At 37.1% G+C, this 24,426-nt stretch overlaps 1 protein-coding gene across 1 annotated transcript; it reads right to left on the reverse strand.

The window, feature by feature from the left end:
- Positions 1–1,635: 1,635 nt before the first annotated feature.
- On the reverse strand, positions 1,636–24,426 carry LOC104214217 (protein MICRORCHIDIA 2-like). The gene is made up of 18 exons (XM_009763861.2): positions 24,039–24,426; positions 23,871–23,945; positions 23,600–23,634; positions 21,154–21,232; positions 20,975–21,064; positions 20,686–20,761; positions 18,785–18,863; positions 18,536–18,664; positions 16,683–16,781; positions 11,477–11,584; positions 11,238–11,387; positions 10,645–10,734; positions 10,128–10,179; positions 9,942–10,053; positions 4,055–4,289; positions 3,767–3,855; positions 2,168–2,210; positions 1,636–2,026 (listed from the first exon to the last, which is right to left on the reverse strand). Exons 1-18 carry the CDS (start codon positions 24,277–24,279, stop codon positions 1,919–1,921), a joined length of 1,890 nt encoding a protein of 629 aa, XP_009762163.2. The 5' UTR covers positions 24,280–24,426; the 3' UTR covers positions 1,636–1,918.

A 24,426-nucleotide genomic window follows, 5' to 3' on the forward strand; every position in this document is an offset into this window, starting at 1 on the left:
GAAGAAAAATTAGAAAGAAGTTTTCTTACCGCTGAAATGGTATGGCTGAGTCGTGGAAGTTAAGTAGCACCTACTATATAATCTTGACAGAAAAGATTATGAAATGAGCAATTCGTGTTGATAACGTGTTATGAAATAAAAGCAATATAGCAAGAACTATGTAATTAAGATTAATAAAAAAAGAAAATAATATCATAAAGGAACGCTTCTTTCTTCGTTTCAAAGTGTCTTCTTTCATAAATGAACCTATTTATAGATACTATTGCATTATTACATAACTTTCTAAATCTAGTTATGAGTCTCAAAATCAATACAAATCTAGACATGAAGACAAATCTAGATATGGCAAGATTTTCAAATCTCAAGTTGGACATCCACCTTCTGTGCAAGTGGATTTATAACAATTTCACTTATCTTCTCTTTTATTGCATAGCATGTCGTCAACCCAATCCAATTAGGATGTAGAGAGCCTATCACGTTGAAAACTTACTTTACATTACATGTCTGAAATACACACAGAATAACAAGGATAATCATGGATCAGTACGAGAAGAAGGATACTTGATTCTTGAATGGTACTTGGAATAGTTGCAATCAAGACAGAGACATCACTGCTGAACCAATCTTGAAGGAAATAACCCGTATAGCGTCTAATTTACCATGTCTCAATTGTTAGAACACATTTCCTCAGGCTTGTTAGTACAAAACATGCAATCGATCCGGCTCACTTGTTTTTATCATCTTTCCGTTTCTTATCATTGGTTCAAGGAAGGGGATAAAATACCAATTTTCAAGCAACTACATCTGCAAAGGACGACAAATTACAAGATAACGTAATAAAAAGAGGGATTTTTCAATAATCTAGAGAGAGGCCTTGCAAAATCTGTCCCGATGCTATGAAAAGCTACCCTGTTTATGTTTAAATAACTGAAGGTGTGCAGGATCATCAACAAACTGATAGCATTAATTTGGTAGAGATGGGATGACAAGATGGGGAAAGTTTCCACTGAACTTGAGTACGTTATAAGAAGTTTAAGCAGATGAAAAACGTGGCTTTAGAAAGCTTGTTACATAGTAAATGCCGTGAAATCGAAGGTAGGGGATATTAAGTTCACTGAAATTTGGAAGCACAATTGGCTATCAAACACTGCACCTTACAAACATGCTCCTAGGCTAGCAGATTGTCAACTAACAAAGGTTATTTGATCAGAATGATTCCGTACAAGGTTTTGATACTATGAAAATGTTCAAGTCACCAACATGAGAGAACTGCTAACATGAGAAGGATTCTGTTTAACCCTTATTTCATTTTCTCCAAAAGTAAAATTATATTAGAAAACGATTTATGCATATCTTTTAACATGTTACTTAAATGAATCCAAACATAGAGGAGAAATGTTTTTTATCCTATTTTCTTTTAAATGGAAAAAATATTTAATTGATTTGAGGACAAACACAAAACCAATTTAATAATTTACTCATCTAATGCGCTTACCAACTACAACTATGGGATTAAGTTGGGTTTGTTGTTGTACTCATCTAATGCGCTTGAGTTTTTTAATGACTATTAATTAATTTTTCTTTTTCTTTTTTTGGTGGGGAAGGGGGGGGGGGATGGGGGATGGGAGAGAACGCTTGGTTGGGGCAGCATAAACAGAGCATCATACAAACGCCCCTAAATACTAGTAGAATAGTTCAGGGGACTTGTGCGCCCAGCATTTGCTGTATAAAATACAAAAGAGATGGGGATTAAGGAAGAGCCCATAAGGGGATGGGGGGAGGGGGGGAGGTAGGGGGCAAAGAGATGGAAGGTTGAAGATTCCCTGGAAGAGGCACCGAGAAGTCTACGGTTATCAATTCAACATGATCAAACCGAATGCATACAGTTCATGAGAGGATAGACCCTCCTGTATGCCTTCTACCCACATTGTTTCAGAAGTTTAAGCTTTTTCTGACTTTCCAGGCGTGAAGAAAGATCGGCAGATTTCTTTTTAGTGTCCTCTAACTCTTTCTCAAGCTCCTCTATCTGTGTCAATCCAAGCGGACAGAATAAAATTGAGACAAATATGTTAGATAAAAAAGGTGGCATTACTAGACTAAGTTCAATAACATAACTTAAAAGAAAACTAAGTATCAAACACATGCTCCGCATGGAAGTGCTACATACTGTACGTTTCAACTCGGTTTCCCTTTGGATGTATGACTCACACCTGTCGAACAAAGATTCAAAGTGTTAAACTGGTAGAGCCAATCAGTTTAGTTGCTAAACATTTTGTGATCACACGAGGAGGCCAAAAGCTGATACAAACTAGAGAAGGAAACAGGAAATAAGGATTAGTCCAGAAACTACATTGAGGCTTCCTAAATCAGAGATGTAAGAGACATAAAGGACGAGAAGCTTATATCTTTAAATCTCCAAGGCAAATTTAAGTGCAAAACCAAATCCAAAGGTTCAAAACATTAATCATGTACTCATATTGGACGGCTCATGCCACAAGAAGCAACATGAGGTTGTCACTCATCCATTGATCAACAAACTCGAGAGGAACCAGTAGCATGAATTCTGCAGAATCTTCTTCCCCTCAAATCCAATTGCTTTACACTGCAACCCTTGATCTTTTTTTTTAAAATAATGGTGGTGTCCATGCCAGCTTACGCGCACCTGAACTAACCCACAGGGTACTTGTTGCCTTGCACCAGCCCCAAGTGCCAGATAATTCTGTCTATCAAGGATAGATATATGGGAAGAATCACCTAGCATTTTCTGTCTCTATTGGGATTTCAATTCAATTCTTTCATGGTCCATTCCAAGCTTCATTTATTGCTAGACAAGACACTTTGCATGCCACTACACCCCTTGATTTTCCTGCCACCCACCATGTTGAAGGCTTTTATTCTGTTCCAATGAAGGAGATGACTTTTTACATCACATCATGATCCTTTAATTTCCATCAGAACTTGTCAACGATTAATCATGTGCAGCTCCAACAATGTGTTTTCTGACCAGGTTTGATAATACTGGCAGAGCGGGCCAAAGATCGTTCATATTCTGCTGTTTTGTTATATTTCGTGGTTATGATTGTTTAGTTTGTCTTAGCACAAGGTACAGGGTTTGCCTGGTAAGCCAACCCAGGCCATGACCCTTCATTTTTTTGGGTCGTGACACTTTGACAACAAGAATGAGCAACAAGAGAACCAGAAGATAAGCCCGAAAGCATAACCAACAAATGAAGAAGAGACACACCAAAAGAAGGAAATAATTATTGAAAAGAAAAAGAAGAGAGATTAGTAACAGAAAGAAAAAAAAAACCAATTGCAAGCCAAAGAAGAAGGACACAAACGAAAATCACACTAATGCATATGTAGAAGAGTTCTACAGTAGCAAAAGGCTTAAAATTTGTTCTCTTCCTTTAACTCTTTGATAACTAATATATGATATTGCTAAACACTATCTAAGGTCATTTTTGTACTAAGAGTTTATCTGACTACTCCAGCATAGCATTCATAGGACAAAGATTTCAATTTGGCCTACAATTCCCTAACAGAAATACAATCTAGGTGGATATAATCCCACCTTATCCAACATGGCCAAGAATCCTGTTATCAACAATCCAATCTGAAGGGATACACCCACCTTATTCTATATGAGGTACCAAATGACTCTTTTAAGTGTATAAATCCATCATCGATTAATAAATTATGCAAGGTTAACTATATGCCAGTAGGCTGTATCTTAAAGAGAGCATATTTTTAAAGAAGCATGTACCTCCTAAAGAGTTGGATATTCTCTTCACAAATCTGATCAATTGACATGCAACTTGAACTGGCTATTTGTGTATCTTTTTGAACAGATCCCTGAAATGTTCCATTAAACAAAAAAATGAAACAGTCAACCCTGTTTTTGTACTATTATAATAAATTGACATTATTCAACTAGACATTTGATAAATTTAGGAACATGAATGCAGTACGTTAACTTCTCATCCATGCAAAACCAGCATACACGATAAAGTAACTCAAATAAATGCCGAGAAAAGAAAGAACCAGGTCCTACAGTTGCATTCCCTGTGATAGGTTGTACAGCTGGCAATTCCCTACTGGAATTGGTTCTTCCCACTTTGTCACTCTGCACAGAACGGAAATCTGGCCTGGGATGAGCTGCAAGGCCGGTAACTGGCTGACAGTCAGTAGTTGGCGACTGTATTTGAGCATTAGCCGCTTGCTCTCTCTGAAGATTTTGCAAATGTGGTTCAAGAGGCTTCAGTCCTATCAGGTGACAATGACCTTTCCTGTATTATGATCACAAGAGACATGACTATACAAGTTGTGAAGTACTACTAGTCTAGTGACTAACACTGATAAAATACAAGGATGATGAGAAATTACAATTTTGGCAGTAGTTTTGTAGAAGGAATAGTAGGTAGATGGAGACAGACGGTGTGGGTTAAAAGGAATGTTCCCAGAATTATGAAAATTTTGGGAATCAAAAGTGATGTAGCAAAGGAGGAAATCTTGCGAACACTGACAAAAATTGAGAAGGACAGGACCGTCCCCAAGAAATTCTCTCCATCTCCTTCTCCACATTCTAATAGAAAACAAGGAAGCTATGAGGTTAAAATTTTGGTTTGTCACATCAATTATGATGGTTGTGTTGGCAGTGGTAAAGGAAGGTCGGTCCCCAGGATTTGTATCGAATGAAGATCAATATCCTAACCTGGAATGTTCGTGGACTTAACTCCATGGATAAATGTGGTCACTTGAATTCCCTATTCAGAAAATAGAAGCCTAATATTATTTTCCTTCAAGAAACAAAAATTGAGCAGTGGAACATCGAAATGGCGGGCAAATTGTGGGCTGGTCGTTGGGTGCAATTTTTGGCGCTGGAAGCAGAGGGCACTAAAGGGGGGGGGTATTATTTTTCTTTGGGACAATTGACTTTGGTCAGCCACCTTCCTGCTTAAAGGCTACTTTTCATTTTCCATCTCTTTCTCCAGTGTTCTAACTAGTTTTTCCGGTGTTACTCGGGCGTTTATGCCCGCTCAGTAGAGCAGAAAGGCAAGACCTTTGGCTGGAATTAGCTGCTGCCAGAGGTTTACAGGAGGGTCCTTGGGTTATTTGTGGAGACTTCAATGTCACTAGATTCCCGTCGGAACGTAGGCACAATCATAGTAGCTCTCCTAGTATGTCTGGTTTTTCAGATTTTGTTGAAGAAATGGAACTTCATGACCCTCCCCTGGTGGGTGGTCAATTCACGTGGGCTAGAAGTTTCATTTCTTCCAATGTATCTAGAATTGAGATTTTTATTTTGCTCGGCGTGGGATGAATCGTTTGGTTTCATCAAACAATCTTTACTCCCCAAGGTCTTCTCAAACCATTCCCCTCTGCTTCTTCAATGTAACCAGTGGAATAACAATGCTAAATCTTCTTTCAAGTTTAAACATATGTGGTTGGAAACAGAAGGTTTTGTTGACAGAATCAAGGATTGGTGGAACTCGTTCACCGCTCATGGGTCACCGGATTTCATTTTTGCCTCAAAATTGAAGTCCCTCAAATTCAAGCTTAAGGAGTGGAATTCTAATTCTTTCGGCTATTTGGGGGCAAGAAAACTCTATCCTTGAAGAGATTTTGAAACTTGACAATGTTGGTGGTATTAGAAGTCTCACTGATGATGAACTTGCTATAAGAGATGGGTACCAAATGGAGCTGGAGATGATTTCTAAACAAGAAGAAATCTTTTGGAGACAAAAGTCTAGAAGTATCTGGTTAAAACAGGGAGACAACAATACGAGTTTCTTTCATAAAATGGCAAATGCTCATCATAGATATAGCCACATTGATAACCTGGTTATTAACGGTAGGTCCGTCACGGATGAAGAATCTATTAACAATAAAATTCTGGCTTTTTTCAAATCCTTGTACAGTGAAGATGAACCCTCGAAGCTCCCCTGGTCTTATCCAGACTGCCCACGCATCTCTATGGAAGATAACTTGGAACTCCAACAACCTTTTCTTGAAGAAGAGATTCTTGCGGTCTTGAAAGAATGTGAAGGAGATAAAGCACCAGGGCCAGATGGTTTCACAATGGGTTTTTATAAGAAGTGCTGGAGCAGTCATAAGAAATTATTTCCTTATGCCTTGCATTATTTTCATGAAAAAGAACATTTCCTTAGGAGTCTCAATGCTAAGTCTTGTGGGTGGCTTCTATAAGATTCTCTCCAAAGTCTTGGCAGGTAGGCTAAAGAAGATTATAGGGAAACTCATCTCTCCTCACCAATTGACATTCATTAAGGGGAGACAGATCATTGATGCGGCCCTTATAGCCAATGAGTGTTTAGACTCTAGATCTAGACAAGGTACCCCAGGCATTCTCTGCAAACTTGACATTAAGAAAGCCTTTGATCACGTGAACTGGAATTTTTCCCTAATCTCTTTTAGCTAATATGGGCTTTGGGCAAAAATGGATCAATTGGATTTCTTTTTGCATCTCCACTGTCAAGTTTTCCATCCTCATTAATGGTTCACCTCACGGTTTCTTCCCCTCCCATAGAGGACTCAGGCAAGACGACTCTTTATCTCCTTTCCTTTTCATATTGGTCATGGAAAGGTTGAACTATATGATTAGGATTGTTGTTCTTCAACAATGGATTAGAGGTTTTTCTCCATCTGTTAAGATTTCTAATTCTTTGTGCATATCTCATATCCTTTTTTGCGGATGATACCCTCATATTATGTGATGCTGAAAGTTCTCAAATACTTTATCTGAGGGTTATTCTACTGGCCTTTGAGGCAATCTTCGGTCTTCACATAAATTTTTCGTAGAGTAAGCTTTTCCAGTAAATGAGGTTCAGAATATCCAGTTCCTTGCTGATATTCTAGGAGGCTCAATTGGCTCCTTTCCTACAACTTATTTAAGTCTCCTACTACGGGCAAAATCTACCTCAGTTTCCATCTGGGATGGGGTTCTGGAAAAAGGCGAAAAGAGATTGTCCATTTGGAAAAGGCCGTATCTTTCTTTGGGTGGAAGAGTAACCCTTATCAACAGTGTTATAGATGCTTTACCCACATAGACAATGTCATTATTTCCCCTTCCCGCATCCGTTTCCGATAAGCTTGACAAGATTCGAAGGGATTTCTTATGGCGAGGGAACAAGGAAAAGAAGGCTTACAACCTCGTCAAATGGAATATTGTTATTCAAGATAAGGAAATGGGAGGTTTGGGCGTTAAAAATTTAAGACTTCACAATAAAAGTTTATTGTGCAAGTGGCTTTGGCGTTTCAATTCAAAAGAAGAACCCCTCTGCAAATCTGTTATTTGCTCTAAATATGGTTTACCTTCAGCGTGGACTACTAACATCCCTTCTCCACCTCTCAGCCTTGGAGTCTGGAAACATATTAGAGCTCTATGGGATTTGCTGGGGGATCACTCTTCATTCAGGGTGGGTAATGGTTTTGGCATGATGCATGGCTTGGTCATTCTCCTCTGAAGGATTTGTTCCCTGTTCTTTTCAAACTAGCTTCTAGCCCTCTCTTGCCCATAGCAGATTCATGGAAGAACCAAGGGTGGTTCATCCCCTTCAGAAGGAACTTTAATGACTGGGAAGTTGAAGAAATCTCCCGGCTTTTGGAGCTACTCAACACTTCTCCTCCTCTGGGCTCAAATTCAGACTCTCTTCTCTGGAATTCCAACTCTAAGGGTCTCTTCTCCGTTCGAAGCTGCAATCGCACTCTTAGGGGTCGTTTGGTATGAGGCATAAGAAGGTATAAGGGTGGTATAAAAATTTAATACCACTTTAATACTTTGTTTGGTTAGCAAACAAGGTATAAGTTATCCCGGTGTTAATTTTAACACCGGGATAACTTATACCTTATAGAAGGTGGGGTAATTAGCACAGGTATAACTTATACCTCCTTAGAAATTATGCAATTGTCATTCTTAATACAACATACCAAACAATGAATAAACAACAATCCCAGCGTAACTAATCCCAGCATAATTTATCCCAATATAACTAATACCGGCACAACTTATACCGGTATAAATCGTATTCCAACCAAACAACACCTTATAGATACACCTTCACAATCCCTTTGGCCTTGGATGGCTATTTGGAAAAGTAAGGCACCTCACAAAGTCAAATGTTTTGCTTGGTTGGTAGCTCAAGGAAAATGCCTTACTCTGGACAACTTGCAAAAGAAAGAAAAAATACTTTGTAATTGTTGCTCGCTATGTGGAAGGGATTGGGAAGATGTGAACCACTTATTTCTGCATTGCAGCTTCACTAGTCAGATTTGGCATTTTATTTTGTGTCATGTTGGTATCAAATGGTGCATGCCTAGGACCACGGTTGATTTTCTCCTCTCATGGCACAAACGGGATATGCATAAAGTGTCGGATTACATCTGGAAGTCTATCCCAGCAGTAGTTTGGTGGGTCGTACGATGGCGGAGCCACCTTATAAGAAGGGGTGTCATTCGCGGAAAAAATACACTGTGGAAGTAGGTAAAAAAATAAATTATATGTATATATACTATGTATTGACTCCCCTTAATTTCCCGATATGTTTACTTTTATATATTTTGACACCCCTTAACGAAAATTCTGGCTCCGCCACTGGTCGTATGGAGAGAGAGAAATGCTAGAGTTTTTTATAACAAAAAGGACAATGTAGTTAATCTAAAGCACAAATGTATTTTTTGCTCCTTAGAAAAAAAATGTATATTTTTGCTTAATTTTTGGTACAACATAACCTCGACAAATGTTTTAGAGTCGGAGGCGTTGGCTGAGTTTCTTAGTTCTTTACCCTCTCTGTAAAGTTATCTTTTAGATGTACTCCTATCCAACTTTTTCTTAAAGTTGGCGAGGACAAAAGTACAGCCAAGGATACCTTAAGCTGGAAAAATAAAGTATAACCTCTACCCCACCCCCTTTTTATCTGAAGGTAAGGTTTGATTGTATTTCTCAGTAAGCAAGATCAAGAGGGTATAATCTTGGGCGGGAGCACGGACAATCAAGACTGGCTACATGTGCTATAGCTAGCTCATGACTTGAAGCAGGGTCTGACTACGAGAGAGTTTTGAAGAAAAAGTGAGAATTACTAGATCTCTCTATTAGTTTAACATTTTAAGTGGGCGTTTGGGCATAAGAATTGTAAAATTCCAAAAAAAAAAAGTGAAAAAAGATTTCAAGTGAAAATGCTATTTGAAAATTAGAGTTGTGTTTGAACATGAATATAATTTTGGGTTGTTTTTTAATTTTGTGAGTAATCTAAGTGGAAATTTTGAAAAATAGCTTTTTGGAGTTTTTCAAATTTTCGAAAAATTCCAAAATTCATCTTCAAGTGAAAATTGGAAATTTTATGGCCAAACACTTATTTCGAAAAAAAAGTGAAAAATTCGGAAAAAAAAGTGAAAAAAATATTATGTCCAAACGGGCTCTAAATCTCTCAGCATGAGCCCATTTGATTATTACACAGATTAGCCAACAAAATGAATCAGAACCATCTGAAGTTAGATGCGAGGTCAAAATTACATGTTTCACTATTTGCTATTTCACATTTTGCAGTATAAGTTCTTCAAAACAAGCCATCCTTTGACAGCCAACTCGCGAATTGAAGGCATAATTACCACTGAACTACATCTATTTCCCCTTTCAATCAAAAGGTATATTTATGTACTACATTGAAATTACATTTGAACTGCTAAAGCTTAGTTGATTTATGTAGTACTCAGACTTGCAAATGCACACAACAAAGTACAAGCAGAACCTCTCTTTCCACAGCCCCCATTTCATCCAGAAAAAAGGAGGAAAAAACCCTTAAGGGTTCTGAGAGAAGATTAAACCAACAAGGAATTGAAAATATGACCAACAAATTTATATAACTGAACATACAAAAAGATAATTGACTCCTGTTAAATATCTGAAATTACGGTATAGAACATACCAGTAGTCCATCACCATTTGCTTTAGCCTAGTCTCCAGCTTGAAAAACAGAGATGATCTTTCAAAATCTTGCTTGTCATGTGCAGGTTCTATGAAATTTGCTTCCAGAACACCTGAGTCAAGGGCAATTGAGTACATCATCGTCGTAATGGGTAGAATGAGTCTGAATAGAACTTAAAATACATACCAACAACACCATTTCCTTTGGAAGAACCATCTGCAGTAACTTTCCAGAATGGCTAAGAAAACCCAGAAGAACATAATCAGCAATAGGCAATTTCAAGTTTAACTTAGAAAAGTTATCTATTAAAGTAATCACAAATCCAGTAAAATTCATTTCAGACCAACTGCAAAGTTTAGATGCCCCTACATGCCCGCAGACATCCCAACATTTATTCATGAATTTCAAGGTCTACTCAAATGTTTGCCCTCTTTCTTTTTCTCTCTTTTCCCGTTGGGAGGGGGGAAGGGGTTAAACAGAGGCCAAAGCAGATAAAGTTTTTGTTAACAGCTTCAGCTAAGAAAAAGAAAATCTTGTTTTGTTAAACTCTTCAGCTAAGAAAAAAAAAGAGATTTTGCATATAATGGTAATAAAAATGCTTTGAAAATACACTGGTGAGGCGATTGCAACAAAAAAAAAAAATACTGCAACAAAAAAACTGCTCTAGAAGATGACAGATTTCTCCAACCACAGCATCGCATACCCTGATGAGGCGATTTTTGTGGTAAATGTTGAATCCACAAACTGGTGATGGAGCATCCTTGACGAAGCCTAAAGTTGTTTCAACCAAGATCTGCAGCAGAAAAGATGTTTGAATCCACATATTTAGATGATGGTCAAATATTACCACAAGTTCCGCAACGGACTTGCAATTAGTGAATACAGAATACCCACACTCAGAAAATCATGTGAGGAGAAACTCATAATATTACAACTGCTATTTTATTCTACAACAACAACAACAACAACAACAACCCAGTATAATCCCACTTAGTGGGGTCTGGGGAGGGTAGTGTGTACGCAGACCTTACCCCTACCCTGAGGTAGAGAGGCTGTTTCCAAATAGACCCCCGGCATCCTTCCCTTCAAGAACTTCTCACCTTGCTCTTGAGGAGACTCGAACTCACAACCTCTTGGTTGGAAGTGGAGGTTGCTTACCATCACCTTGCTATTTTATTCTCATTGTGAATATTTAACACAATAGAACAGTTTACAATCTAAAGTTGGACTTCTCTAATCTAATTTGAACATGCAGCCCCCTAAGCAGGAAAATCAAGAACCCTTATCATACCGTACCTCCTTTGATGTCCCAGCAAGCTGTGGCTTGTAGGTGATTACTTTTGAGTGCTTTAACTCCTCAAGAATATTAAACTGCTCAACGGGCTTCCCTCTTAGTATGATACTGAAATTTGTAAATCTTTTGAGGTATAATATGGATGTGTATGCCTGACAAGATATACACAGAGGCATTAAGATACATTAGCAAAATATTCAGCAGGGATGTTTGCAGGAATTAAGCAAATTTAAGTGGTTACTCTTAGTGAGTAGCGTAAGCGATAGGAAATATGGGATTGCTGTTCAAGCACTCTCTTGTTTGTTTTTGATGTATTTCCACAATTAGCTTCATCTCTCAACATTATATCCTGCGTGACCAACAAAAGAAAGAATACGACATCCTTTAAATAGCAAGAGGAGGATGAGGGCAAAAAGCAGAAAATCTTCAAAGAACAGCAGTGGCATGACCCGTGAGTCCAAAAATATAATACAGCAACAATCATTGTGATAAGACACATACTAAGAGTAATCAGAGGAGTTATAATCATTACGGTTAGATGAATGAAATAAAATTCTAGCTTAATGGAGATGACGTTTAGGCAGTGTTCAAAGGCGCGCTTAAAGAGCGCATAAGCCCTGAAGCGAGGCTCAAAACATGTTGAGCGCTTCGCCTCGCTTTATGGGCGCTTTAGTATCGCATCAAGGCTCTAAGGCATACTATTCCTTGCCAATGAGTGTAATTATGAAAGGACGACATTAAACAATTGATATTTCACTTTATCATAATTTATTTTCAATTTCTTTGTCCATATATTTATTATTTATACTTATAATTATTAGTCTTGGACTACATATACATATTTTTACTTTTTCTCCAGTTGCGCCTTTTTTCATTAAAGCCCACGCTTTATTTGCGCTTTGCACTTAAAGCCCCAACGGACCTTAGAGCTTTTTTGCGCTTTTCGCCTTTGATAAAACTGTGTTTAGCTGCTTATATGAAGAGAATTATGAGTTTCCTCCATAACAAGAGCATTAGATATAGACGGAACCGTCAAAACCATTTGTTTATCAAGACCTTCTTTCTCCTTTTTCTTCCTATGTTGGGATTAAGGCAAGTCATAGACACACTTACATAAGGACGTTCATGCTTCACTGGAATCTCTAGAGCCCGCCAAGAGATTCTACAATATTGTAAGGATAGGTGAGAAATTTGGAGAATTCCTAGTTTTAGAGAATCCTTGGTTTGTCCTAAAAGACAAATTACTAAGTACTGGAATGAAACGGGCCCAAATGGATCGCAATGTATTTAGAAGATTCATGAAACTGGCCCAACCTAGTTTCAGGTTGAGACGTAGTTGTTAACAAGAGCCACTCCATGAAACCGGCCTCTCATTGAGGCTTATACCAAACTAAATCCACTATTAGTGTGCTCAACATTACAATGTGCTTAAAATTTACTGGTCATGTACGAAATCCAAAATGTGCAATACATTGCCACGCCTAAAGGTTGTGTAAAACATCCTCATAAGAAACTCAATGAGGATGCCTTACATGAAAGCCAGGCTCTACACTTTACAACAACAACAACAACAAACTCAGTATAGTCCCACAAGTGAGCTCTGGGGAGGGTAGTGACCTTACCCCTACTTGGAAGGTAGAGAGATTGTTTCCGATAGACCTTCTACTCAAGGAAAGATGAGAAGAAAGCAATAGTAACAATCAGTAACAACAATAAGATAATAAGAGAACGAAGCGAAAGGAACAGAGTGTAGTAATAGAAATCTAGTAATAATAGACTACAAGACTAACACGGATACTTACTAGTATGGGAAGGAAACATTCTCGACTACCTACTAACCTTCTACCTTAATTCTCGACCTCCACACCTTCTTGTCGAGGGTCATACCCTCGGTAAGCTGAAGCAATACCATATCCTGCTAATCACCTCTCCCAATACTTCTTAGGCCTACCTCTACCTCGTCTCAGACCCGCCAAGGCCAACCTCTCTCGCCTCCTTACTAGGGCATCAGTGATTCTCCTCTTCACATGCCAAACCATCTAAGCGTCGTTTCGTGCATCTTGTCATGCACCGGGGCCACTCCCACCGTGGCCTGAATGAGGCTCTACCATTTGAAAAGGACACAGGTTTAAAAGATTTTGAAAGAGTAGAAAAGCTCTACCCATAACAACCAATAGGACCTAGTCTAAAAACTTAATATTACAAGTTAAACAAAATAGCATGACAGTGAAAGAGCTTATGTTCAATTGGGGTGGCATAAGGTGGAAGAGAAGACGCCGGGCTAGGGAGTAGGGGTGTTCCTCCTTTAGCACTTATGCGGATCGTCTGGAGATAAAGAAAGTAGGAGAGCTTTTGAAAGTATTGAGATACATTTTGTACCCCTGCTTTTGAGAGCGAGAAGCGGAAAAAAGCGAGGAGGCCTCGTTTCACCGAAGCGTGAAGCGAAGCGCACGCTTTTTTCATGTGAAGGTGCAATTTAATACATAAATAAAAAAATATTAAATAGGCAAAAATAAATGACCAAGAACCAATAAAAATAACATATTAAGCAAATGTTTCAATTCTTAAATTAAGAAGTAAATAATAGATAGTCAATAATCCTCAAAAGTCATAACATATTAAGTAAATGCAAAACCAAATCACAAAAGGAGCAACATACTATTCTTCAACAACCAAAAAAAAACAGAATTGTTAAAACAGGGCAGAACAGTGAACAACAGAAAAACAGAGCAGAAGCATAGTGAACAGCAGAAATTAAAAAAAAAAAAAAAAAAACAGCACTCGCTTTTAATAGAAAATACGGCAGAACAAAGAACTGAAAAAATTAGAAAAGAACAAGAGAAAGAGAAGAAGAAAAAAGAGGAGAGGAGTCAAACAGTGAACAGCAAAAATTTTAAAAAAAAAAAAAGACAGCAGAACCCTAAAAAAAAGGCAGGATAGAAAAGAAGAACTGAAAAAAATAGAAAGGAAGAAGAGAAAAGATGAGAGGAGTCGAATAGTAGCAGAGAAAATCAGAAGAGGAAGGGAAGAGAAGAAAGAGAAGGAGAAGAAGAGAAACTTCCCTGAGAGAAGACAAGAACTCAAGGCTTGCAGCAGTTGAGCGAATAAGAGAGTCGTCGCAGCAGAGAAGCAGATGTGTATGGAAGAAATATCGTAAGTGTATTTGCAATTTTTTTTTAAAAAAAACCCTAGACAGTCGCTGGATCTCGCTTAAGCGAGCTTTTCTCGCTTTTTTCCATCGCCTCGTTTCTCGCTTTTTGACTGAAGCGTGCACTTATTTACAGATGCTGCGCTTCAAGGCAGAAAAGCGTAGACCCCTCGCCTCACCTCGCTTCTGCGCTTTAAGCGAGAAGCGCTCGCTTTTAATAACATTGTTTTGTACATCTGAAGAAAGCCTCTTGTCCCCTATTTCCTCATGGTATACCCATGAGGTTCCTTTATGTATGGAAGATTGGGTGTCGTTCGTAGAAAATCATATTATTTTTTTTAGTTTTTTTTACTTTTTGGTATACTTCTTCTGTATAAGGAGCCGAGGGTCTCCCGGAAACAGCCTCTCTACCCTTCCGGGGTAGGGGTAAGGTTTGCGTACATCCTACCCTCCCCAGACCCCACTAGTGGGATTTTACTGGGTATGTTGTTGTTCTTCTTCTATATAGGCATTTTCTAGCCATATTTATTACTAATAGAATTATTACTTGATCAAAACGAACAAAATCAAACACAATTTCTCATGGATTGCTTCAAAAATAAATTCAACCATCATGTATTGGGATATAACTCTTAGATCTAAACAATGATCAGTTAATATTAGGGAATTGGGATTTAAACAAGCACAAAAAGCTTTTGGCTAACATGGCTCCAGCAGTTCGGCAAGGATTTGAGATGTATGGATAGACATACAACATCAAAGGTGGGGAACCAATTATTCACCAAGGCTATCAAATATTGTCAGCGATTGGTTTTTGGAAATGGTGAACATGTTGATTTCAGAGTCTAATAACATTTTTTTATAAGGTAAAGATTTTATCAATAAAAGTACCAAGATGGTACATAAGACTACACCAAGATCAGCCAACACCTACAACAACATACTTCCAGTTACAAAGTAGTTAGCACATCCAGAAACTCCATATACTGATCTAAGCTTTCAACTAAACATTTCTTACACCAAAGAAATAAATTTTGAAGACGAGTATTTTTTATTCTAGCAATGTGAATCCTCTTGTCCACAAAGCAAGCATTGTTCCTTTCTTCCCAGATGGTCCAAAAATGCTTAGGGGGATGTTTCTAATAACATAATTTTCACATGGTCGTCAATCGAAAGACAGGACATTTATGGATTGCTGGAAGATCAACCCCAAGTAAAGAAGCTTCCATAAATTTAAAAGTTTCTGGAGAAAAAGGAATTTGTGGGTTGCCAATCACATGAAGCTTGACTGCAGCAGAAAAAAGCTCTAAAAGAACTCCATCTTTACAAGGTTCAAATAAAATTTTAAATGTTCAAATATAATTATCTTTAGAAGGTTTTCTTTGACACTCATATCTCCAAACGACCAATAGAGTTTTTTTTGGGTTCTCGTTTCCTTCTTCTTTTTTAATGAATAAGGACCAAGTTGTCTCTCTACTACAGAACAAACTTTTTATTGGGACAATGGAAAGTTCAAGGTCGTGGACACCTATATGGAAATGAAAGCCAAAATAGTCTATGAAAATCAACTCTAAAAATACGCAGTTTTTGCAGGTTTAGAGAGTGCAATCACAAGGCTGTGCGAGTGTAACATTCTCTAACTCCCTCCGAATGTGTAACCCAATTCTGGGGTTTACATGTGGATTTGAACCTTTTTTAAGAAATAGAGAGAGAGGAGGCTCGATCTTGGAGTAAAGGGAGACATATTAGGCTCAACAGATTAATGAGTCGGCCTGGAGCAATGTTAGTTTGCTCGATCAGTTGAATATAGAGTGAGAAAGCAAAGCCCAGAGCAGCTCCATGGGTTGAGTTGAAAGAGAGAAGCTCAAAGAGATAGAGCATGAAAAGAAAAGACTGTTGTGAGAATTATGAATTTACCGAAGTTTGGATCTGATACCATGTGAAAGAATCTAAGCACCCCAACAGAAAATCTTAAGACAACAGGTGGAGTAGTCCAGAACTATTATAAACTCCTGACAGGCGTAGCACTCGCTAACACTGCTGGACATTACAAAAATGGTTATAGCCATGTATAAACTTTCTGGCCTTATTCTTTTTAACATGTTTACAAAGAGTAAATCCAAAAGCTCTGACCTTCACAGCAAACCAAAAGTTCTAAGTACTAATTTGTTGTGGTTGACAATTCAGTCTTAGGTGAAAGGCGCAATAGAATCCTTTGACCTTTATTAGCTAGCATGCCAAGATATCCAAGCTCAGACTGGAGAGAGCTGAGCCAAATGTTTTCAGGAAATAGACATACCTCATCATCGTCATCAAAGTTCAGCTCATAAATTCCTTCATCATTCAGCCATAGGTTGTACACTATAATCTTAGTTCCATGTGATTTTATATCCTCAAACTGGAGAACATACAAGAGAAAGACAGAACATTCAGTAATAACAAATAAAAGTAATTATTGTAACAATAATTGCAGGTGGTTAGCAGAATCATGTACATGCAGTTGCTATAGTTGCATATATAGTTATATGCTATGTACTCAAACAAGAGTGGACGTGGTGTCAAATCACCCCAATTCTTTGCAGTAATTTCACTAAGGGCATGTTTGGAAAGCCACCTTGGAATTGGATTTGAGTATAACTCGATGCAATTACACAGTTTTGGTGTGTTTGTCTCGCCAAGCAAATTACTTGGTCAACATGGAATTGGGTGTAGAAGATGACTTTTCAATTCTCTATTATTTTCTTTTCCAAATATATTACTCTTTTTACACTCTTTTCTTCCATTTCTTTTCTTCAACAGATATGAATGCTAGAGCAATTAGATAAAATTGCTTATAAAGTTTTGTTATGAGAATTCTTTTATGAGGAACACATGTTAAAAATAATTTCTTACTTTACTAGCTTTGTTTGCAATTCATTAGCATAAATAATTTATTACTAAAAAAAAGAACTTTCTAAACTCATGTCTATTTTTTGTTATTTAAAAGATGCAACAAATATTGAATTTCATATCCTCTTCACATGATTAAATTTAAATTCATAGTTGATAATATAATTTTATAGAGAATGTATTTTAAATACCCATTAATAAAGTACTTCCTCTGTCTCAATTTATATGGCGGCTTTGACTGTGCATGGAGTTTAAGAAAGAAAGAAAAAATTTTGAAACTTGTGGTCTAAAACAAACCATAGATATTTGTGTGGTTGTAAATCAATTCATTAAGGGTAAAGTCGGAATTCTAAAAATAAATTATTTCTAAATAATGAAATGTGACATTCTTTTTTAGACTGACTAAAAAGGAAAGAATGCTACATAAATTGGGACGAAGGGAGTAATATTTAATATTTCTTATATGCAAATATATAGTAGTCACACATTAAAGTTAATTTATTTGTCCATCTGAAACAAAGTTGATTTAATTTTTGATAATCACTTCTATTTTAAAAATTCAGAATATTTAGCTACGTAACTACACAATATAACCAAACATGATGGTGAAACTTACACTGTAATTACATTACGTTATGGCAAACAAGCATGTCTTTGTAATTACTAGGCTACATAATTGCACAACCTAGCAATTACACGGCGTCCAAACACACCCTGAATAATTTCCTGACAGATCTATGATTTTACAAATAAACAAAAGCAAGGAGCAACAATCGAACAGATCAAAAAATGGGAAAGAGAAAATGTCCCCCTCCCCCCCCCCCCCACACACACCCAAACAACAACAACAACAACAACAATAACAACCACCTAGTATAATCCCACAAGTGGGGTCTGGGGAGAGTAATATGTACGCAGACCTTACCCCTACCCGAGGGGCAGAGAGGCACACACACACCCAAAACCCCCCGGAAAACACCGTCTATGTAAATTTGAGAAAAAGGAAGTACATATTTGCTCAAAGTTCCGTGGGTTTGTCTTGATATGCTTAATGAGTTAGCATAAATGCATATTTTAATATTTGATTGTTTTGTGATCATGGCATCTTCTCATAAAAAAGAACTTCAGATAACACATCGAAGCTCTGAGTCTGCAACAAAGAATTGAATCTATAAAGCAACTTTCTAATACGTTTTTCACACAAAACAAATTTATAAAATAGAAGTGTAGCTTTATAGTATCTGCACCAATTATCCAACCAACCTGTTGCATAAGATCCATCTTTGTTGCAAAAGGGGACCACTCAAGGATTGTTTTCAAGTTAGTTGACCAATCATCTTGAGAGCCACATAGTATTGGTTCAGCCCAATGGTCGGAGATATCAAAATCGATCTGCATCAATTTTCAATTAAAAGGAGAAAGAATAAGAATAGATGTTCATGTTCAATAACAAATCACAAGCTTCAAGCGCCAAATATTACAAAACTCGAACAGATTTTAAAGAATATTTACCATTGGAACAATCACATCATCTTGCCCTGTTCTCCGAAGAAATGTATAGGACAGAAGACCAATACTTTGAGTTGCTCGGCTAGACCATAAAAGGGCAGAAAATATCAAATTAGATTATCAGGCGCAATATCAATTCTAGCAACATAACTAACAGTTTGGTAATACTAGTGAGCAGTAAGTTTCAGAAATAGTATGCTGCTATGTATCAAGCAGCATAATGCAAACAAATGCCCATCCATCACCTTCTGAGTCCCTTTCTTTTTTATATTTCTAGAACTCACTGGGATTTTACTAGGCTGTTGTTATTGTTGTTGTAGAACTCACTGGGATTCATTCTAGACAAGAATTAATATCTGTTCAAATATAAGCTTGTTCGATCCTGGGGGCAGCCTAGCGATAAAAAAATTGGAGTAACCACCTTGGAAATCAAGGTTCGAGTCCCAACGGAAGCAGCACTAGGTGAACTCTTCTTATTTGCCTAAGTCTAAATAGGCAGAGTTACCCTATAGGTGTACTGGTGAAAGTAGCACTTAGGTGTGTCTGCAAGCTTGATCGATCACCACTATTATCCAAAAACAAAACGATAATAATAAGCTTGTTCCAGCACTTCAAAATGTAGAGTATTGATGTTGTAGGAAGTAGGAACCCCCCCCCCCAAATCCCCCGGGGAGGAGTCATCTGCGATACCAGCAAATAGAGAAACTAAACAACAATAAAAATAGTTCTCTACAAAAGGCACCCTGTCATCAGAGGAATAGCCTTTTCCATAAAACATATGAAAACTCAAAATCATATAATATAATTAAGCATAATATATTAATCTATTATGCTTATCTCAAAAGACATAAAATCCATTAAAATCATCAACTCTTTATACAATATCTAAATGTAAATATTATTTATTCTCATGATCTCAAGATGGTACAACTTTTGAGTACATATATGATCCTGTCAAATAAAATACTTCATATCATCCCTTAACATAAAAGTAAACTTTCATATAATATACATGTAACTATACTATATGTCAATTAGTGGAATTCAAGTTAGCGATGAAATACAAAAGTTAATCATAACATTAACAAATATGTCAATCATAAACTTTCCGAATTCATGTGTCACCTCATGAAGAGATGCATTATTCAGACCATACAAGTAGTCCATGCAAACTTTGAAATCTGAATCCAAAAGTTCATTAGATTGAAAGTCTAATAAAATTACAAGCTAAAGATGGAGTCTCGCAGCGATTTCTCGTTGAAATAAAACACTGCAAGGAAACGTTTCTGAATTGGTTTTGAAGCCACAACAAGATGTGGTAATTGCAGCATAAAACGTCGGGTGATATTGTTGAATCATTATGTAAAAATGAGTATTCAATAAAGTGCTTTGACTTTTGGTAAAATCACAGCCGCTGGACTCGTGTCAATTTTGTTCTTCTTCCTTTTCTCAATTAAGGGATCAATATTTTGTTTGCAAGGGTTAAGCTAGTCTTTTATATTCTTTTCCCATTTAACAAAAACCAACCAACAGTAGCAACGCTTGAAAACCAAATAGAAAATAGGAATAGTTAGTTACTAATCTAAAGGGTTACACCCCTTCAAAAAAAACTTGATTATTTATTTATATTTTAACAAATGGGATATTTAAATCAGTAAGAAGGATATTATGGTAATTTAACTTTTCAGTTTAGGGGCTTCCCACTTTTATAATAATATAGATAGATATAGATATAGATAGATTATATAATAAGCTATGTTTTCTTAGAGGGACATAATATAAACCTTGAGAGTTGGCGATTCATAAAACAACTCCTAAAATTTCTTTATTGAAATCAATGTGATAAGGACCCTCAGGTTCCATAACTACTAGAGAGAGAGAGAGAGAGAGAGAGAGAGTGATACCCTGACTGCGATGAACGGCTGAAAACAATCACATCAGCGCCTAACCTCATGGTACTCGTCTTAAATCCATTACCATCTAAACTCCAGGAAAAGACCAAAGAAAAAAAAATTAGCTTTCAAAATATCAAGTAGCATATTCATCAAAAAGAAAAAGTCAAGCAGCATAAATGCCTCAAAACCTCACAGAAGTATAAGTGATTCCCAAGCACCAACGGAGCGCAAAAACAGATTATGCCAGTAATACAAATTAATACACCTAATCCAATTATTTGAAACTCTAGATGCTTACATTGTCCAATTGTTGAGTTTGATGTTTTTGAAGAATAACCCAGGCTCATGCACTTGCGAAGACGTTCTGGATCCATACCACCCCCATCGTCTGCTCAGATGATATAGTATATGTTATGGCAATTGTAACAAGGTAAAAAGTGTAGTATGATAGTGATGAAAATAACAGCAATACCACACCCTGGAAGAGCAATGCAGGAGAGTTGTCCCTTGGGTTATAAATTCTGTCAACTTTCACGAAAGTTGCCCCACTGCTTATCTAGTATGCAGATAAAAACCTTATCAAAAAAAGCATGCAGATTAAGACAAAGAAGAAAAATGGCCATTAGACAAAAGAATATATACAAGTGCAAGAGAGACAGGTTTCAACATACAATCTTGATTTTCCCTTCACCACATTATCTAAATTGCTTGACAAGAAGACACATGAAAGTGAAAGTATAGAATCTACCAGTGCAAGCAGCATAGCCAGAGATTTTTTTTTAAGTCGGCATGATTTTCGTCCAGATAAATTATACGACTTTCGATGTTGAAGGCTGGGAAATGGTGGCTCTCAGTTAAATGATATGAGTTTGCCAGCGTATAAGCTTCTGTAGAAGGAAACTTCTCACAGGACTAAAGATCAAAAGTGGTGATCGGTTCAGGTTGAAAGAGCTAAAATTGTCAGCAATGTTGTCTGCATGCCCATAATGAAGAAGAAAACTCATCAAAAGATCTAGGCCTTTTTGCCCTAATGCAACTGACACAACAACTTAGGTAGAACTAACAGAACAATTTCTATTGTAGGTCCAAAAAAAAGGGAGAAGCTGTGAGCAAAAAATCCGAAGAATCTTTAGTCTTGAACAACGGAGGATAGTTAATCACATAATTTATTTAAAAAATCAACATAAGAATGTTCTTTTTTTATAAGGTAATAAAATTTAATGAAGGGGCAAAAAGAAGCCCGTATACGAGTAGTATATCAAAAAGTAGAAAACCTACAAAAACATATGGTTTTTCTACAAACAAAACCCGATCTTCAATACACAAAGGAATCTAATGAGTGCACCAAAATGGTATAAGGGATAAGAACTACTCCAAAACTGTACAAAATTCATTTCTACCTACACCCCCATAAGCTCTCCTATTTTTCTCTCCAAAAGACCCACATTAGTGCGAGAAGACCACATCCCATGCCCTACGCCTTCTCTTTCGTTTTCCACCACTCCAGCTGAAAATTAACTCCTTCACACTGCCTGGCATCACCCCTTTTATTTACTCCAGGACACCATAAATTGAAGAACCACTCTTTCATGAGTAAAAAATATAAAATGAAGAGGGAATAACAAATAATTACTTAGATTAATTAAACAATTGCAGCCTCTAATTTTTTGCAAAATAATAATATAGAGAAATGAGAATGTGTCCCGCTGCTCTTCCTCATCAAGAAAATGTGCCTTAGTACTCTCTGGCACATTTGCTAGAACAAACAACAAATGTGAAAAATAAATATTTACAACTAAAAATCACAAAACGTTAGGAGCCAAATGCGATGACCTTCAGTATTAGAAAGTCTAACTGAAGAAACCAAAGGTTGGTGAGAATTATTGTTAAGACGTTCAAGTCTCAAAATAATTGAATTTTCATCCAAAATGAAAAAGGAGGAAATGAAAAACACGAAGGTAAGAAAGTTAATAAAGTTGTGAGGTATCCAAACCAACAGGTGTCTAACCTAAAGTTCTTACAAAAATGGAGCTTCTGTTACCTACTCAGCACAGAACAATGGGGAGAGAAAGAAGGGTAAACTTGCGGCCTTTTGGTTCTGATTGCTTGATGCTATGTTAAATTAGAAAGTTGTTAGAAACAAGATTCACTACAAGACCCAATCAAACTTCCACAAGGAGACCAACAAGCTCTTGGCTAAGAAGATGATCTTGTGAGGCATCATGTCTACCTCTGCAAAGAAACTTAGACAAAAGAACCACATTTTAGTTGCAAAACCTCCTAGGATATTTAACCTTTGAATACCACAATTACGTCTGAGGGCCACCTTAGACAACAAGAAGTCAAATGAAATTAATAGGAGTAAAAAAAGACAATGGTTCTCTTGCGAATGGTGATGTCTGCCAATCCAACGATGAACGTCTCAACTTTAACAACAATTAATTCAAAAAGGCAATGTTCCATAAGAACAATTCAAAGGTATTCTTCTCGCCAGAAACCAATTCAAAAATGCCTAAATCCTCTGTAGTCCCACGACTAACTTTTTCTATGAGGATATTATTGGCAGACATGGGAAAGAAAGCTTAAAATGAAACAACTTGGTAAAATTTTGGTTAAATTGTGCTCAACATGGAGGAAATGACATGATTCCGTGACAATAGGTTTCTAATTGGAGGAAAGTCCGTCGGACGACAAAGAGGAAAAGGTGATGGCTTCTGGTGGGAGAAAGCAAGTGTGTGAGGTAAGTTAACCAAAGCAACAAAATATAGCAGAACTCTTAAAGACATATGGGGCGACAATGCTGTAGTTTCAACAGAAACCAGACTTCAAGCAGAATCAATAAATTATAAGTAGAAAGCCTGAACTTCTATTTTCACCGCATAGAACACAATACAACAAAAGCAATCAACATTACAGTAAATACCTCGTCAACAGCATTATCCAAAAGCTCGGCTATTGCTGCAATGACATTCAAAGTATCAGTGGTCGTACAATAGCAAGAGCAAAATGGATCCACAGTGAAAGTTGTGAAACGTACTTATTAATTAACTATCTTCCACCACCATAAGACTATGACTAATAAGATTGGCAGTATGCACTTCTATCAAACCCAAAACAATCCAAAGTTCATTTATTTCTAAAACTAGATCACAGTGCCACATGAAAATGAAAAGCACACAGTAACAAAAGTATACCTCCAAACGCCCATTTATGAGAAGTAGCATTGGAATGCAGAAATTTGGGATGAACACGCGCATGTTCCAATTCACCTACAAGTAAAATAAATTTCAATCATGTTGGCAGCAAAAGTAAACTCTGAACTGCGAAAAAATAAACTAAAAAATTAAAAGATGAGAATGAACCATGTATAGCAGTTGATTTGATACGACCAACTTCAAAATTGCCAGCTTTCCAGAAACTTCGAGACTCCAGTGGCCTGTAATTGGATGGAACAATCGCGTTCGGATTTTCTATTACCGGTGATTTACTCAGAGAATTTCCTCCGTGAGGCAAGTCTGGTTTTCTCTTTCCGATGACGCCGGCGCCTTCGTCGTCGCTACTGTCGAGTTCGACGACATCGATTGGGGGCTTCTCAGGCGACATTGAGAAAAAATTCAATTTGAGGGAATTAGTGATTTGATTTCACGAGAATGTACCGTTTTGGTTTCTTCAGGTTTTAAATACTATTGTCTAAACCAGATTTTCAGTCAAGGGGGTTTCTCTGATTTTCTTTCTTCTTTTTTTCCAGCC

Source organism: Nicotiana sylvestris, chromosome 2 (assembly GCF_000393655.2).
Source record: "Nicotiana sylvestris chromosome 2, ASM39365v2, whole genome shotgun sequence".
Classification (NCBI taxonomy): domain Eukaryota; kingdom Viridiplantae; phylum Streptophyta; class Magnoliopsida; order Solanales; family Solanaceae; genus Nicotiana; species Nicotiana sylvestris.